Genomic DNA, 15,917 nt, shown 5'->3' with positions numbered 1-15,917 from the left:
GACGAATGGTCCATGTAGCCCACTATCCTGTCTTCAAGAATGGCCAGTACCAGATGCTTCAGAAGAAATGGACAGAGGGCAATTATCAAGTGATCCATCCCCAGTTGCCAGTCACAGCTTCTGGCAGTCAGAGGTTTAGGGACACCCAAAACATGGGATTATGCCCTAAATTCCCTGTAAACTGCGTGCCCACACTGCAACCTATTTAGCACCATGCAGGAACTCAGGGAATGTGGCTTGGGGAGGGGCACCCCAACCTAGCTCGCTCCACAGGTTGCTGTGGTGGCCCAAATCCGTGGCCGGCACACCTCTCCACAGGCCCCAACTTCTGCGGCCTGGGCCCAGATGCAGCTGGGGTGACCCGCTGGGGCTGGGGAACAGGCGCCTATCCTGCAGCCTCAGCCTCAGAGAGAGCTGTGGGGAGTCTTCTCTCCCTGCCGTAGCCGCGGAGCACCCTCCTGCACCCCAAACCCCTCATCCCCAGCCAGAGCCCCCTTCCTACTCCAAACTCCTCTGCCCCATCCCACCACGTACACCAATATGAAGGTGATGTGCCACACATCACCTCCATATTGGTGCACATCATAAAATTCATTCCGCACATGGGTAGGAAAAATTAGAGGGAGCACAGGTTGTGTCCCTGAACATCTTGGCTAACAGCCAGTAATGGACCTACCCTCCATGAACTTACCTGATTCTTTTTTTAACTCATTTATCCTTTTGGCCTTCACAGCATCACCTGGCAACAGCTTCTACAGATTGTGTGGGGGGAAAAATACTTGAAGCTGCTGCCTATTATTTTTATTACATGAGTCCTGGTTCTTGTATTATGTGAAGGGATAAATAATTCACTTTCATGACACCATTCCTGATTTTATAGACTTCTATCATATCCCCCCTCAGCCTGTCTTTTTAATCTCTCCTCATATGGAAGCTGATTCATTCCCCCTTTGTCTCTGTACTTTTTTTCTAATTCTATCCTCTTTTTTTGAGATGGGGTGACCAGAACTGCATGCAACATTCAAGGTGTGGGATTTATACAGTAGTAATATATTTTCTTATTTTCTGTCCCTTTCCTAATTGTTCATAACACTGTGAGCTTTCTTTGACTGATGCTGCATATTGAGCGGATGTTTTCAGAGAACTATCCACAATGATTCTAAAACCTTTCTTGACTGGAAACAGCTAATTTAGATCCCATCATTGTGTATATGTAGTTGGGATTATGTCTTCCAATGTGCATTATTGGCATTTTATAATAGAACCAGGAATCAAGATGGTCTATCAGGCACGATAAAGCTTTGACTATGCAAGAATATTCTGCCTCATTAAATGCTTTTTTTAAAAAGTTGCACCTTTAACTTTAAATGTCTGCTGGGGATATTTATTTTGGTTTAATTTAAGACAATTAGGAACAGGTTTAAATTAAACTGCCCCAAGTGTCCATGCACAATTACACCTGTTTAATATTGTGCCCTTTAATTAAGCAAGCTGTCCCCTTGTGTGTTCACGGGAAGCTAGCCGGCAGGTCGTGGAAGGCATCTTTGTGTCCTCAGCGATGTATGGAGAGAGTGATGAGTAAATCCTTACTTCCAACAGCTCAGCAACCGCAGCCGGGAGTCACCAGAAACTGGGGCCCGCTTGGTCTGTATGATGCCATCCAAAATAAACTTACCCCCGCCCCAGAAAGAGGAGACGAGCGGGGCGGTTTATGGGGGGTTGACAAAGGCTGGGTTCTCTTGGGCTGAGTGGGATGCTGCAGGTGGGGCAGCAGGGAGAGGGATGGGGTGGAGGCATCAGCTGGAGCAGTGGCTGGGCCCCCTCGGAGTGGCGGGGGCAGATGGGCCTCCCATGTTGCAGTGGCTGTACGCCACCGCCACCACTCAGCTTCCCCCCATGTGCCTCTGTAGCAGCTGTTGGGTACCACTTCCGCCTCTGTAGGTGTCATGGCAGACGGGCCCCCTTCCGCCTCGCTGGGTGTCATGGCGGAAGGAGGGGGCGGGGCTGGGAACAGGCCGCCATCTTTCCTTCGGTCTGCCATTAGTGAAAATGGCGGCCGGAGGGGGGCGGGGCTACGGGTCAGGTGACTAGCGGCGGGGCTCTGCCCAGGACTCGGGGCCGCGCAGCGGCCGCAGCGCGAGCCGGGAGCGCGGGAGGCTTCGATGGCGGCGGCGGTTGCGGGCTCCGTCCTGAGGGGGCTGCTGAGGAGACGTGAGGGACAGGCCCCCGCTGACCCCTCCCCCGTCACCCTGACCTGCCCCTCCTCCTCCCCCGTGTCAGTCATGGGGGGGCGAATCCCCCTCATGTCCAGCCCCCCCCCCCAGGTTAGGAGCCCCCCCCCACTTCGCCTGGGGGAGCCCCAGGGTCACCCCCCTCCTGGGCGTGGCAGGGGGGCCGCCCCCGCAGGGCACCTTGTTCTCTCCTGCTGCTGACCCTCCCCTAATTTCAGATCCCCCCCCAATCCCTGTGCAGGTTGTGCCCCCCCCCCAGTCAGTATCCAGCTGGCAGCAGCAGGTCCCCTGGGGCTTGATGAACAGGTAGGTGCGTCCCGCAGAGGCAGCGGGAGCCTGGGATGCACGTCCCTGTCCCCTGCCTCAGTTTCCCCACCTGTGAAACGCGGGGGACACGGCTGTGGACCTGCTTTGTGTGGCCTGCGGATTCCGACCAGCTGGGCGTCGTTACACGAGGGGGGGGTGCTTGCCCGGTGACGTGGATGCGGTTTATGGACCCGATGGTGACAGCTTTTATCGGCCTGGGCGGACTTGCATTGAAATAAGTCGGCGGGCGTCTGCGTGGATCCGCTGGCAAGGCTGGGCCCTCGAGAGGAAGGACGAACCGGTGGTTAACATGCTGGGCCGGGCCTTGAGGATCTAGGTTCAGTGTCTCCCCTGTCCTCCCGCCCCCCGAGGTTCCCCTGTGTGATCTGGGGCAAGTCCCTTATTCGCACCGTTTGTCCGGCCTGGCCTACACTCAAAAGTTAGGTTGACGCTCAGCTATGTTGCTCAGCGGCGTGAAAAATCCCCACCCCGAGCGACGCAGTTATGCCGTCCTAACCTCCCCTTTCCCCCGTGTAGATAATCCTTCAACTGACCACCTCTCAGGAAGGCGGATTGCCTATGGGAGAACCGCCGCCAGTGGTGTCAGTCATGTCTACACTGAAGCGCTGCGGTTGTGCTGCTGAAGCATTTCAAGAGTAGACAAGCCCTCGGTTTTCCCAGTTGTACAATGGGAATACTAGTCCAGCTGTGCCCTCTCTCACCGGAGGATGGGGCAGTGCTCAGATGCTACTGTAAGGGGGGGCGGCGGTGGCACAGAAGTACTGAAGATAGCTAGATCGGGATCTGCTCCAATTCCCAGGGCTTCTGCTGGGCGCACGTGTGTGGAATCTTTCAGGAGAAAACATTTTGCAAACAGGCGAAGCAGGGTGGCCTGAGCACCCGGCTCAGCCCCAGTGAAAGACTTGGGCAAGGAGCAAACAGCTCTGAACATCTCTCTCCCCCACCCCTCCAACGTGAACATGCTGTTTATGAGCCAGACTCCAAAAGCCTGTTCAAAGGACACTAGGGGAAAGGTTGTGTCTCAGATAGCACCGCACTGACGTGCAGCGTTGAGTATTGTCCCAGGAATGCACGGGGTATTCAGGGGGTTTATGTCTCCCTTTTCTCACCTCTTCCATCCAAACATCCTAAAGCCCTTTGTGGACGCGAGGGAATTCAGCCTCACAGCTCTGGGAAGTAGCTCAGTGTCCTTGCACTAAAATTGAGGAAACTGAGGTGCAGAGTGGGGAAGGGACTTGCCTGAGGTGACAGAACTGGTCCCGACTCCTGGGTTCTATCCCAGCTCTGGCAGGGGAGTGGTGCCTAGTGGTTAGAACAGGAAGGGTGGGAGTCAGGACTCCTGGGTTCTATACCTGGTTGTGGGAGGACAATGGTGTCTAGTGGATAGAACAGGGAAGCTGAGAGTATAGACTCAGGTTCAGTTCTTAGCTCTGAGAGGGAGTGTGTTCTAGTGGTTAGAATAGAGAGGGGCATGGGGCTAGGACTCCTGGGTTTTCTTTCTAGATGTTGCAAGTCACTGCCCCACTTTATGCCTCAGTTTCCCCAGTTTGCAAAATGCAGCTAATATTGCTCCCCGTCAGGTGGTTGGTGAGGATTAAGGCACTGCAGATGAACAAGAGAGCAGTCTGCTCGCTTACATATAACTATAGCTGCTCAAGGTGTGCAGGTTTGAGATCCCCTAGGAAGGACGGAGAGAAGTCTGGGTATTTTTTTCTGTGATAAAATTCGGGGAGGGGGACCACTGTGTAAATAAAATTGCGTAATAAATTCCGCACCTAGAGAAAGATTTTAAAATGCACCACCTGGAAAAATTTAACCCACCCTCCTCCTTTTCTCAAACACCAGCTTCCTTATGTGCTCTGTATCTTATCGCTCCATCTCCATGCATCCCCCTGGTTAATTATTCTTCCAAACCCTTGCCTCTGCCAAGAGGCATGGAGCATTACAGGCAGCACTGAGCTTTAATCTTTGCGTGGCAAAGAAAACAGAGGCTGAGACACTGTAACTTGGGTTCCATCGTTTGGGCTGTGAAAGTCCGACTCAGGCACTGACTTTCAAAAGGGCCAGGCCCAGAGGAGCTCCCAACAGCAGTCAGTGGGGGCGCTGAATGTACCCCTAGGCCCCTTTGTGCTGTGCAATATGCAGACAGTCTCTGTGTCAGAGCTTACTGATGAAATAGACAAGGGGTGGGAGGGGAAACTCAGATATGGGGGGAAAGGGATGTGCCTGAGGTCTGTGGCAGAGCCAAGAATAGAACCCAGGAGTCCTGAGTCTCCTGTGCCCTATCCATTGGGCTACACTGCTCCTCTTATGTTTACCAAACTCTGCCCCATTTAATAGTGCAGCCCAGTACCCCCTCACAGGGAATTCTCCTGTGCTGGGATCCCTGATGTTAATAGGCCGTGTTTCTCTTTTCCCAGAGCTGTCCGCTCAGATTCAGCCACTGCTTAGCTTCAGAGCCATGTCGTCGGCCCCAGAGCAGCCTCATGCATCTCACAGCTATGAGACTCTGAAGGTGTCCCGGGTGCGGGAGAAAGTGTTCCACGTGGAGCTGAACCGGCCGGACAAACGGAACGCCATGAATACAGTGTTCTGGAGGTAATCCTAGAAACACTGGTGGAGGGGCCCATGAGAGGTCCCCTAGCACTGCCCCCCCCATCCGCCGATGCTGAGGCTAGATTGTGTCGCTAGACAACAAGAAACAAGCAAGGAGAGAGAAGCGACCAGTTAGTGGCTGTTCTTGTGGTGTCGACAGCACACGTTGCTCTGCCAGGCGGTGGGTGAACTGGGTCAAATCTCAATCGGATTTCTGCCCCAGTGAGCCCAGAACCGAATGTGACAGCATCAGGGTGGGGCAGCATTGGAGTGCAGTGGTTCTCACCCATTCTGGGATTAGGACCAATTTGTAAATCTTGATGATTTGTAACCCGGTAAATAGCCGTAGTGCTAAAATAAGCCAGACACATCTGGCTTACTACATATTTCTTACCCTCGCTGTAGAATATACAAATCAATGTGATACGTACTAAGTACACCACGCGTACCACAGCAGTGGCTCTTGTCCCAAAGGGCTGGCTCGGCTCTGCTCCCAGCATGGCGGCCTGGGGTACGGGGACGCAGCGCCACTCAGGTTGGGCCCAACCACCCCTTTGTCATGATGGAGGGGTAGATGGGCCAAGCTTGTAACGATGTGCGCCATGTAACAGTGCTCGGAGTGGGGAGCCGTGCCCAGCCAGCCCCACGGGACTGGAGCTGCCCTTGTGGGATGCATGCACAGTGAGCTCTGCAACCTTCCCACCCCACCCTGGGGGCAGGACACCCTCCCTCCCTCTCCCCATGGGCCTCCTGCCTGGCCATTTGACACATTCAGGCCACCCAAGTTGGAGTTGCAACTTACGGGTTGAGAAACCCTGGAAAGGGGATGTGTGATGGGAGGAAGCTGTATTGGGAGAAGCCACAGCTGATTTCCTGGAATGGCTGGGAGCAGTCCTGGTGAACTGGAGAGGTCTGGTGAAAGGAAGGTTTGTGTTTAGGGGCTGGGGCTCAGAAGACCTGGGTTCGATTCCTGCCTCTGCCGCAGATTCCTTTTCAGCACAGCTGGCCTATAAAGCCCTCTTCTAAAGCAGCATGTTTCCCGGTGAGGTGCTGCCGATAGGATGTTCTTAGCTGGGGTCGCTGATGCTTTACCATCCTCACCCTGAGCCGGGATGTTTCCATGTCCTTCCCCAGTTATAGCCTGTCTCTGATCTCTCACCACCCAAGAGATCAAAAACAAAGGTGGTTTTGATTCTCTTGCACTCGTGCTGTGCCGTGTGTCTCCTCTAAGCCAACCGTCTTTGCACTGTAAGAGCCTCGTCCCCAAGTGATACCCAACAGGCAGGGAACTGGCCTTGAAACTTGTTGGAGCTGGTAGGGTGCCCGGTGGGACTGGTGTCTGGATCAGCCAATGGGTCTGAGTCTGAACTCCTTTCTCGCCCCTAGAGAGTGAGCGGGGTGCTCTCAAGAATTAGGGGTGAGGGTTTTAGTAATTTTTTGGGATGGCTGAAGTAACTGTTCCTCTAGCGAGAGCCCGGCTGATCTCCCGTTGCTCTGATCCCTGCAGGGAGATGGTGGTGTGTTTCAACAAGATTGCCCAGGACTCAGAGTGCCACGCAGTGGTGGTGTCGGGTGCCGGGAAGCTATTCACTGCCGGTAAGGAAACCCGAATGTGCTGGACGCGGGGAGAGCCTCGGATGAGTGGCTTATGTGTTGTGTAGATGGGGTGGGTTCCCTGCTGGCCAGAGGCCAGCTCCCGGGTTGCGATAGTGACCAGTCGCTATGCAAGAGGTTCTTTCAGTGGACATTGTTGGACTTAGGAGCTGCGCTGGGCCAGTCTCAGCATCGCCTCCCCCTGGCAGGACTGTTCTGGGCCGGGCCAGTAGAAGCCATCCTGGGCCAATTTCACCTGGGTGGGGCAGGTAGGAGCAACATCAGTCTCAGGTGTGAGTCCCCTCCCCCAGTCCTGCATGACCCCGGGGGCCCCGACCTCACCATTAGCAGTCAGTGTCTTAGCAGCTGCGTGTCCAGTCCCTAGATCGGGGCCTGCAGCGCCACGGGGAGGTCGATCGGTACTCTTGTGATTGAAGTAGGGGTGTCTGTGATTTCCCTCCTGCCCGCAGGCATCGACCTCATGGAGATGGGCAGCGTGTTTGTGATGGTGGAAGGGGACGACACGGCTCGCAAGGCGTGGAACCTGCGCAAGAAGATCAGGGAGTATCAGGAGAGCTTCACGGTGTTGGAGAGGGTGAGAAGGGTCGGCAGGGACACAAGCACCTGTCCTGCCAGGAAGATGTTCTTGCCTGGTGTGGACTAGGAGGGAAATGTTTGCTTATGCTAATCGTGTGTATGAAATGCAAGTAGAAAGCAGGCCTTAAAGCCTAAACTTCAGACTAGCTAAAGTTAAGTTTGTTAGGAGGAGTAAATAAAAAGTATGAATAGTCGTGACTCCAGCCACAGCCATGAGTCATGGTCGTAAATATGTTTTCGTTTTAACAAGTGGTGTATGCGGAATTTTTAAATGGTTTGAAATATTAGCAACTGCAGAATTTGCATTGATGCGAATGATCATTAAAATAATATTATTAATAGCCAATAACATATTTGAGTATAAAAATTAAATATCAAAAAAAGTAAATTTAATATTAATCAGCTTATAATTCATTATAAATAGGGTAGCTCCCAATTTATAGAAAGCTTCATGCACAGCTTAAGAAAAAAACCCTTTACCAATTTCTTCATCAAATAAATGAATTGCCCCTTAATGTTATTTCATCTTAAAATGCAAGTATAAATATGAAATTATTATGCTATAAAGCAGGGCTGGCTCCAGGTTTTTTGCCACCTCATGCACCCAAAAAAGGCCCGGAGTGCTGCCCCTTCAAAAGTGCCGCCCCTTGAAAAATGCTGCCCCAAGCACATGCTTGGGACGCTGGTGCCTGCTGTAAAGTCTTTTGTGCATGCTTGCTTTAGTATTATCGTATAATACATCCTTAAATTTCATCCCTCGTCGCTTACAGTGTTGTTGTAGCTGTGTTGGTCCCAAGATATTAGCGTGACAAGGAGGGGCAGTGCTACAATAATACCCTTAATACAGTAGTAATAAAAATATACAGCACCTGGCACAATGGGGGCTGGGCCATGACTGGGGCACCTGGGTGCTATTGTAATATACCTAATCACCATAAAAATAGCACCATGGGGGCCTGGTTCATGACTAGAGCTCATGGGCCCTACGATTACATATAACAACAATAACATGCCCTGGGATCACCGAGAACTGCATCCAAGCATCTTCCTGGCACTACCTCCCTGACTAGCGCTGTAGCTCCCTGCACCAACCCTCCTTGGGGGGAGTGTTCCCTGCCCTTCTCCCAGTGTATCGGGGTTTCCCTGCAGCCCCCAGCTTCTCGTGGCCCCACTGTCAGCCCTGAAGTCAGGACGTGAGCAAGAACCTGGCCCATCTGGACAGAGCAGGGCTTAGAAGCCCCAACGAGCCAGCGTCCCTGCTACCCTTAGTAGTGGGTTGCTGACCTTGGCAGGGGCTGATTTGCTTTGGCTCCTCTGATTAACGTCCTCTTGGCTTTCTTCCAGTGTCCAAAGCCTGTGATTGCTGCTGTCCACGGAGGCTGCATTGGGGGAGGTGAGACCCATTGGATTGGGAATGGGGCTCCTCATGGGGGTGAGGTGGGCTGGAATCAGCAATAGGCTGCGGAGCCTTTCACGTCTTAGATCCCTGCTTCCAAACTGGCACAGGCCGTGAGGGACCGAAGGCGCTGGCTGTTCTGGAGTGTGCTGAGGGTGCGACTCCCAGCAGAGAGGCGTCCAAACTGCCTTCAGAACTGACATTAGTTGGCAGCCTCACAGCAAGGCCAGGGATCGAATCGGGTGATGGAGAAAGCCAGCAGTTATATGAGTGAATCAGTAGGGGGCACCCTTCCCTCTGAGTTAGTATTGAACCCCACACAGCACTAGGGGGCGCCGTGCACCCATCCATGTAGGGGATGCCCCACGGGGAAGCCTTGTCTGAACCTCCCTGGAGACTCCTGGCACCAGAGAGAGGAGAACGAGGACAGGAAGGCGGAAGGGGTGGAGATGTGGGAATGTTACGGCAGGACCAGAACGACTGTCTGTTCCCTTTGCAGGTGTAGACCTGATCTCTGCCTGTGATATCCGGTATTGCACCCAGGATGCATGGTTCCAAGTTAAGGTATTTCCCTGGCCCTCTGCTGCCCTTCATTTGAGAGCAGAAATTGGATTGTTGCTGGCTTTTTAAGCATGTTTTGGGGCATGCTGGGACAGCGCTGTGCTTTTCTGGCTCTATTACTTTGTAACGTGCCAGCAGCACTGCTCTGTGTTTTCCACACCGCGGAATATAAGGCATTTATGCAGCTGTGCAATTGTCCTCCAGAATCCAAGCTCATTTGATGCTTCCCAGGGGCATCCAGGGTTTTCAGGCACCTCGGAGGCAGTCTGGTCTGTGGGTCAGCGCCCTGAAACCACCAGGCTCTGGCCCGGCTTTCTCTGTACAGGCAGCGATAGGCGCACACTAACTCATGAGCCCTTGGATCATCCTCTGGAGTGCCCAGCCCCTGCTGTGCAGAACTCTCAGATCCACTATTCCCAAAAGAAAAATACACGCCAGCTTGAAAGACTCAATGCAATTATGTAGAGTGTGAATAAGTTTGTCAAACAGAGATTCAAGTGCTAGCAAGTGAGAAGATTGGAAACAAACAGTTACATATAAAACAAAATCATAACGCTTCTTAGGATAGGTCCATACTTACCGCCGGGTCGACGGGAGCGCGTTCGACTTCTCGGAGTTCAAACTATCGCGTCTAATCTAAACGCGATCGTTCGAACTCCGAGCGCGCTCCCGTCGACTCCGGAACTCCACCACCGCGAACGGCGGTGGCGGAGTCGACGGGGGAGCCGCAGACTTCGATCCCGCGGCGTCAGGACGGGTAAGTCAGTCGAACTAAGGTAGTTCGACTTCAGCTACGCAATTCACGTAGCTGAAGTCGCGTACCTTAGTTCGACACCCCCCCCCCCACCGTGTAGACTAGACCTTAGAGCCTCCCCTTTGCTAACAGGGCATCCCCCCCGTCTCCTACAAGATAGCATAACCCCAGGGTTTTCAACAAGTTTACTTCCTAGGTGAAAGGTGCCAGGCTGTCTCTCTGCACCCCCAAAATACCAAACACAGACCTGTGATGTTCACCTCAAAATAGGGCATCTCCTCTCTTCCCCCGCTGTTTAGCTCTTCTTGTTAATTTCCTTCTGACGTCTTTTCCGGCTCTTCACGGGCATTGGCATGCTAATAGACGTCTATTGTATGACACGCAGTGAGAGAAGGGTCTCCCATCCCCTGTCTGGAGACGTTTGTCTCAAGGCACACTACCTTTGCGTGACCCGCTTTCAACTACAGCCCTAAAGAACAGAATTTTCAGCATATATATAACTCTTCACTATTTTCTTTACTTAAATTTTGCAGTGATTACAATGACCAGTGTGACGCAGGGTTTCAGTAGAGGTCTTACATGACCCTTTTGGTGAACCCATGGGCTCCCTATACCCTTATGTACCCCTATGGCAGGCGGCATCAAGAGATCCCGGAGTCACAGTTGCCTTTCACGGTTCTGCAGAACCCCTTTGGGATTTGTACTGATGCCTGAATATGCTGAGAGCCTAAACCAATAGCCCAGAGAACCCATTTATGTCAACTCTGTGGCTTGGTGACGATGCGTTAGAGTTATGTTAGTGATGTACTCACACACACAGGTTAGATAAAAACACACAATACTCTCACTGGAAGGTTGCTGCATAACTTTATTGCTTAGAATCCACAATCCTAACACACCAGCGCCCCAAACCAGAGCAAGACAAAGCAGGCTGCTCTCTGAGGCAGAGGGGCTCAGCTCACCCTAGTTTACTCTGAGCTGGCTCTTTGCTGACTCAGTCTGATCACCCGTTTTCCTACAGTGCCCCCCTGGCCTGCCAGCAGGACCAGGAAAACCCCAGAGCATTTAAAGTAACAGATCACAATCGTAACCCACTTTTCAGTCCATCACAGGATTGTGGTAGCAGGTGCTGGACAGGTATAGCAAGACAGTCGCTGCTTGGAAGAGTTTGTTGTCAAAGGCAAAAGGGGGGTGGCTGATAGAAGCAGAGTGATTGGCTGGCAAACGTGCCATTCCCTCTGCAACAATTGCTACAGCCACCTTCCTTACCCCAGCTCCAGGTGGCTCCCTCTAGTGGTGGCTGGGCCCCATAGGGCGCCTTCTGCAGCCCTGGCCAGCAGAGCTGGGTTTTTTAGCTGAGGCAGGAGAGGTTCGTGGTTTAAGACCTGGGTTCCGTCCCTGCTGCCGTTGTGTAGCCAGGGCTGTTTCCCCACGGGTCATGGTTGGTCTGACGCCCCCCCACACACCTTGTGTTTCGTGTGGCCCAGTGAGCTGATGCCCCTTCTGCCTCGCGTCTAGGCACGAGGGTGTCTGAGCCCTGCCCTTCTCTCCCCCCTTGCAGGAGGTGGATATCGGGCTGGCGGCAGACGTGGGCACGCTGCAGCGCTTGCCTAGGATCATCGGGAACCAGAGGTATCTACCTGCAGCGGGTTTCAAACGTGGGATTCTCCCCAGCCCCATTAAAAGGGGCAGTCAGGTGACTGGGAGCTGGCGGATCCGTGGTAGCTAGCGGCCCTGGGGGTTCGGTTGGGTGCCACAGAATCTGAGCGTCAGCGCCTGGAGAAATGCCCCTTTCACACTTCTCCGGGCCCTGTCCTCCCTCGCCCCAGGTCCCGCCACAGCCCCCCATCGTGGGGAGCCGATTCCACCTTTGACCCCATCCTTGCCTTGCAATTTGAGCATCGCTGCCTCTGCCCGGCCGTGCTCCTTGAATTGAATTGCCACATTCTGGGCTGGCTCATGAGTCGCCCTGTGGCCTCTGCCCACGGGACCTTGCTGGGGAGGGGAGTGGGGACAGCCCAAGGTCTGTGGCGCTTAGAGAGACTGCAGGGAGCTCCAGCCCAGCTGAAGGATCCATTCTCCCCCACCTAGGACTCCCCCCTGGTCGCCCAGCTCCCCTGGAAGCTGGCTGGGTGTCGGAGTAGCCGTGTTTCCGGCAGGGCAGGGCCGCAGGCTTGCTGTGCTGGCAGAGGGAGAGGGGAGACGTGGAGGAGGGACCTGTACAGCATAGCTGGCAAGGTGCAGCCTCTCCCCGAGGGGGGGGGGGGTGTCATGCCCACAACTGTCCCTGTGCTCTCCCTCCCCAGCCTGGTGAATGAACTGGCCTTCACCGCCCGCAAGATGATGGCTCCAGAAGCTGAGAGCAGCGGCCTGGTCAGGTAGCTGCCCCCATGAGCACGTTACCCAGGGGAGCGAATGCCCCCCCCCTCCTTCCAGAGGCGAAGCAGCCTGTGCTGCCAACACACAGCTGGCTAAAGGGAGGCACAGAGAGGGCTTGGGGGGTTTCTCCTAAACTGCTAAGTCTGTGGCTGTTTTGGGAGGAGACCCGGGAGTCCCGGCTCCCCCGCCAGAGCTGGGGATAGAACCGAGTCGTCCCCATTCCTGAGCGTGTGAGGAGAGCAGAGAGGCCCATGCTGGCTGAGGGCTTCCTTCCCCCACTGCATGGGTCTGTGGGGTAGAGCCACTGGGAGGGGTCTGGGCCACACCCCCTGCCGTGATGTGCACTGCGACTGGCTGGAGACCCCGCTGCTGCGAACGGGGTCTGTCCCATCCGCAAGGCGGGGGTGGGCACTGTGTCCCAGCTCTGGGGGTCGGAGCGCCCCCCTTAGCTCCACATGGCTCCTCCCCTCTCCCCAGCCGGGTTTTCCAGGACAAGCAGGCCATGCTGGAGGGCGCCTTCGAGCTGGCGGCCGACATTGCTGGCAAGAGCCCCGTGGCCGTGCAGGGCACCAAGGTCAACCTGATCTACTCCAGAGACCACTCCGTGCCCGAGGGCCTGCGGTACATGGTGAGCAACCAAGCTGCTGCCCCCTAGCCCTGACCCACAGCCCCCTGGGGTCCCCACACAGCTCTGCCAGCGCCCCTCATTCCCGGCCCCCCCACCCACAGCTCTGCCAGTGCCCCTCATTCCCGGCCCCCGGGCTCCCCACACAGCTCTGCCAGCGCCCCTCATTCCCGGCCCCTGGGCTCCCCACACACAGCTCTGCCAGCGCCCCTCATTCCTGGCCCCCAGGCTCCCCCCCACAGCTCTGCCAGTGCCCCTCATTCCCGGCCCCCGGGCTCCCCACCCACAGCTCTGCCAATGCCCCTCATTCCCGGCCCCTGGCCTCCCCACCCACAGCTCTGCCAGCGCCCCTCATTCCCGGCCCCTGGGCTCCCCACACACAGCTCTGCCAGTGCCCCTCATTCCCGGCCCCAGGGCTCCCCACACACAGCTCTGCCAGTGCCCCTCATTCCTGGCCCCTGGCCTCCCCACCCACAGCTCTGCCAGTGCCCCTCATTCCCGGCCCCCAGGCTCCCCACACACAGCTCTGCCAGTGCCCCTCATTCCCGGCCTCCCCACCCACAGCTCTGCCAGCGCCCCTCATTCCCGGCCCCCAGGCTCCCCACACAAAGCTCTTCCAGTGCCCCTCATTCCCGGCTTCCCCACCCACAGCTCTGCCAGTGCCCCTCATTCCCGGCCCCCGGGCTCCCCACACACAGCTGTGCCAGCGCCCCTCATTCCCGGCCCCTGGGCTCCCCACACACAGCTCTGCCAGTGCCCCTCATTCCCGGCCCCCGGGCTCCCCACCCACAGCTCTGCCAGCGCCCCTCATTCCTGGCCCTGGCCTCCCACACACAGCTCTGCCAGCGCCCCTCATTCCCGGCCCCTGGGCTCCCCACACACAGCTCTGCCAGTGCCCCTCATTCCCGGCCCCTGGGCTCCCCACACACAGCTCTGCCAGTGCCCCTCATTCCCGGCCCCCGGGCTCCCCACCCACAGCTCTGCCAGTGCCCCTCATTCCCGGCCCCTGGGCTCCCCACACACAGCTCTGCCAGCGCCCCTCATTCCCGGCCCCCGGGCTCCCCACACACAGCTCTGCCAGTGCCCCTCATTCCCGATCCCCAGCCCCCTGGGCTCCCCACACACACAGTTCTGCTGGTGCCCCTCAATCCCCACCCGCAGCCCCTGCCCTGGAACTCTGCCTGCAGCCTCCTGTGGCTAGAGGTGAGTGGCCCAGCGCGTTTCCCTCCCCTCAGCGGCTCTCCTGCCCCCTTTACCTGCCCTGCCTCCCCCCAGGCCACCTGGAACATGAGCATGCTGCAGACTGAGGACCTCATGAAATCTGCCCAGGCTGCCGTGGAGAAGAAGAGCCCCAAGGACGTCGTGTACTCCAAGATGTAGCTGCGGCTCAGTCGGACTCTGAGCCCCCGGTGCCTTTACTGTGACCCCCCCCCGACCCCCGTTCTGGGTCAGGCCCTGGGGCCTGCGCTAGCCCCAAACGCTCGTTTCATAGCAGAAGAAGCCACCAATGAGATCAACCCAGAGCTGAGTTTATTAATAAACTGAAACCCAAGCAAACCTGCCCCCTGCTGCGTGAGCTCTGGGGCTGAGCAGTGGGGCCCGGAGGGAGGCGTCCAGGCTTTGAACATGGGGGGAAAAGGGAGCCCTAGGGGGTGGCTGGAAGGAGCAAGCTGGAGGGGGGTGGCCACTGTAGCCGTTACCCAAGCTACTGGGGGGTGCCTGGTGAGACACCTTCTCTTCCTGCCCCCCAGGTGGTCGAGGGGGAAAGCAGGAATCTCAGGCCGACACCAGGCAGCTGGCGGAGGCTGAAATGCAGTGTGAGCGACCCTGCCCCTAGGAGGGGGCACAGATTGGGGGACCGGTAGGGCTTCCCCTGCCCTGGGCTTGGCCGTACAGCAGGTGCGCTCTGCCCCCTTGCTGCTGGCTCAGGCCCCTGAGCTAAAGTGGGGGGCTGGGGGGGGAGCCCAGCAGGGGAAAGGGGGTTTGATGCATCCCCTTAGCATGAGGGAGCCATGTGGGTCGTTGCCAGGGCTCAGCCCCCTGCCTCCAGGGGCCACACAAGCTCTTTCTCTCCCTCCCACCCCCCGGCCAGAGATGGGCACTTGGCAACCTCTCAACATCTCCCTGGAGCACCCAGCCCCGGGCTGCTCACAGCCCTGCCATCCCCACCGCTTGGTCGTTACACGGTCGAAAGCCGAGCCCCTGAACGCACGGCACTGCCGGGGGGGGGGGAGGGGGACTGTAGAGAAAACAAGGCCACGTTTATTTACCAAGCAGCTTCAGCAGCCAGTAAGCCACAATCCTAACCCCGGCTCCTCCACCCACGGTCCTTCCACCAGTGTCAGCCAAGCCTGGCCGTGGCCCCCTTTCACGAAACAAACCCCGTTACCAGCCTGGGTGAAGGATAACGGGGGGACCTGCTGCACCCCCACCCCGCTCCTCCCCAGCTCTAGCTCCAGAAGTTCATTGTCTTTACTCCTGGCAGTTTTGGGTATTTTCCAAGAGGACCAAGGCTCCTGAGTAGCATTTTGTTTCATCTCAATGGGTGACGGTTGTGAAATTGGCACATGAGCCGCCGAGGAGCGAGAAGGGGGCCTGCCAGGTGTCTGTGCACCCCTTTTAGTGCCAGCCCTGCAGCCCCTAATCGTACAGACGCCGAGCTTCGCAATCTGCCCCAGGCTTGCAGCAGAGACCTTACCAGACACCCTGTAGTGACGAGTACGGCAAGACCAGTGCCGGGGAGCCTTGTATGTGTGATGCACCTGCTGCCCATTGGCACGGAGCCCTCCCTGGCTCCCAATGGTGCTGAAATCCCCTCGGCAGCACCCGCCAGCCAGGCTGGCGCCAACCCCATGCACG

The 15,917-nt window shown here is 56.4% G+C and overlaps 1 protein-coding gene across 2 annotated transcripts; it reads left to right on the top strand.

Moving 5' to 3' along the window:
• Positions 1-1,547: 1,547 nt before the first annotated feature.
• Positions 1,548-14,615, top strand: ECH1 (enoyl-CoA hydratase 1). Of its 2 annotated transcripts, none has more exons than XM_039510982.1 (10): positions 1,548-1,644; positions 4,979-5,156; positions 6,661-6,749; positions 7,217-7,341; positions 8,688-8,736; positions 9,239-9,303; positions 11,616-11,686; positions 12,361-12,432; positions 12,911-13,061; positions 14,334-14,615. In XM_039510982.1, the coding sequence occupies exons 1-10, from the start codon at positions 1,563-1,565 to the stop codon at positions 14,436-14,438; spliced, it is 987 nt and encodes a 328-aa protein (XP_039366916.1). In that variant the 5' UTR covers positions 1,548-1,562; the 3' UTR covers positions 14,439-14,615. The 2 variants fall into 2 exon arrangements, with proteins under 2 accessions (XP_039366916.1, XP_039366917.1); XM_039510983.1 differs by lacking the exon at positions 1,548-1,644 and adding an exon at positions 2,060-2,211.
• Positions 14,616-15,917: the final 1,302 nt, after the last annotated feature.

Source organism: Mauremys reevesii, linkage group 22 (genome assembly GCF_016161935.1).
Source record: "Mauremys reevesii isolate NIE-2019 linkage group 22, ASM1616193v1, whole genome shotgun sequence".
NCBI lineage: Eukaryota > Metazoa > Chordata > Testudines > Geoemydidae > Mauremys > Mauremys reevesii.
The sequence above is the reverse complement of the archived record's forward strand: the minus strand, read 5'-3'. Positions and strand labels throughout refer to the sequence as shown.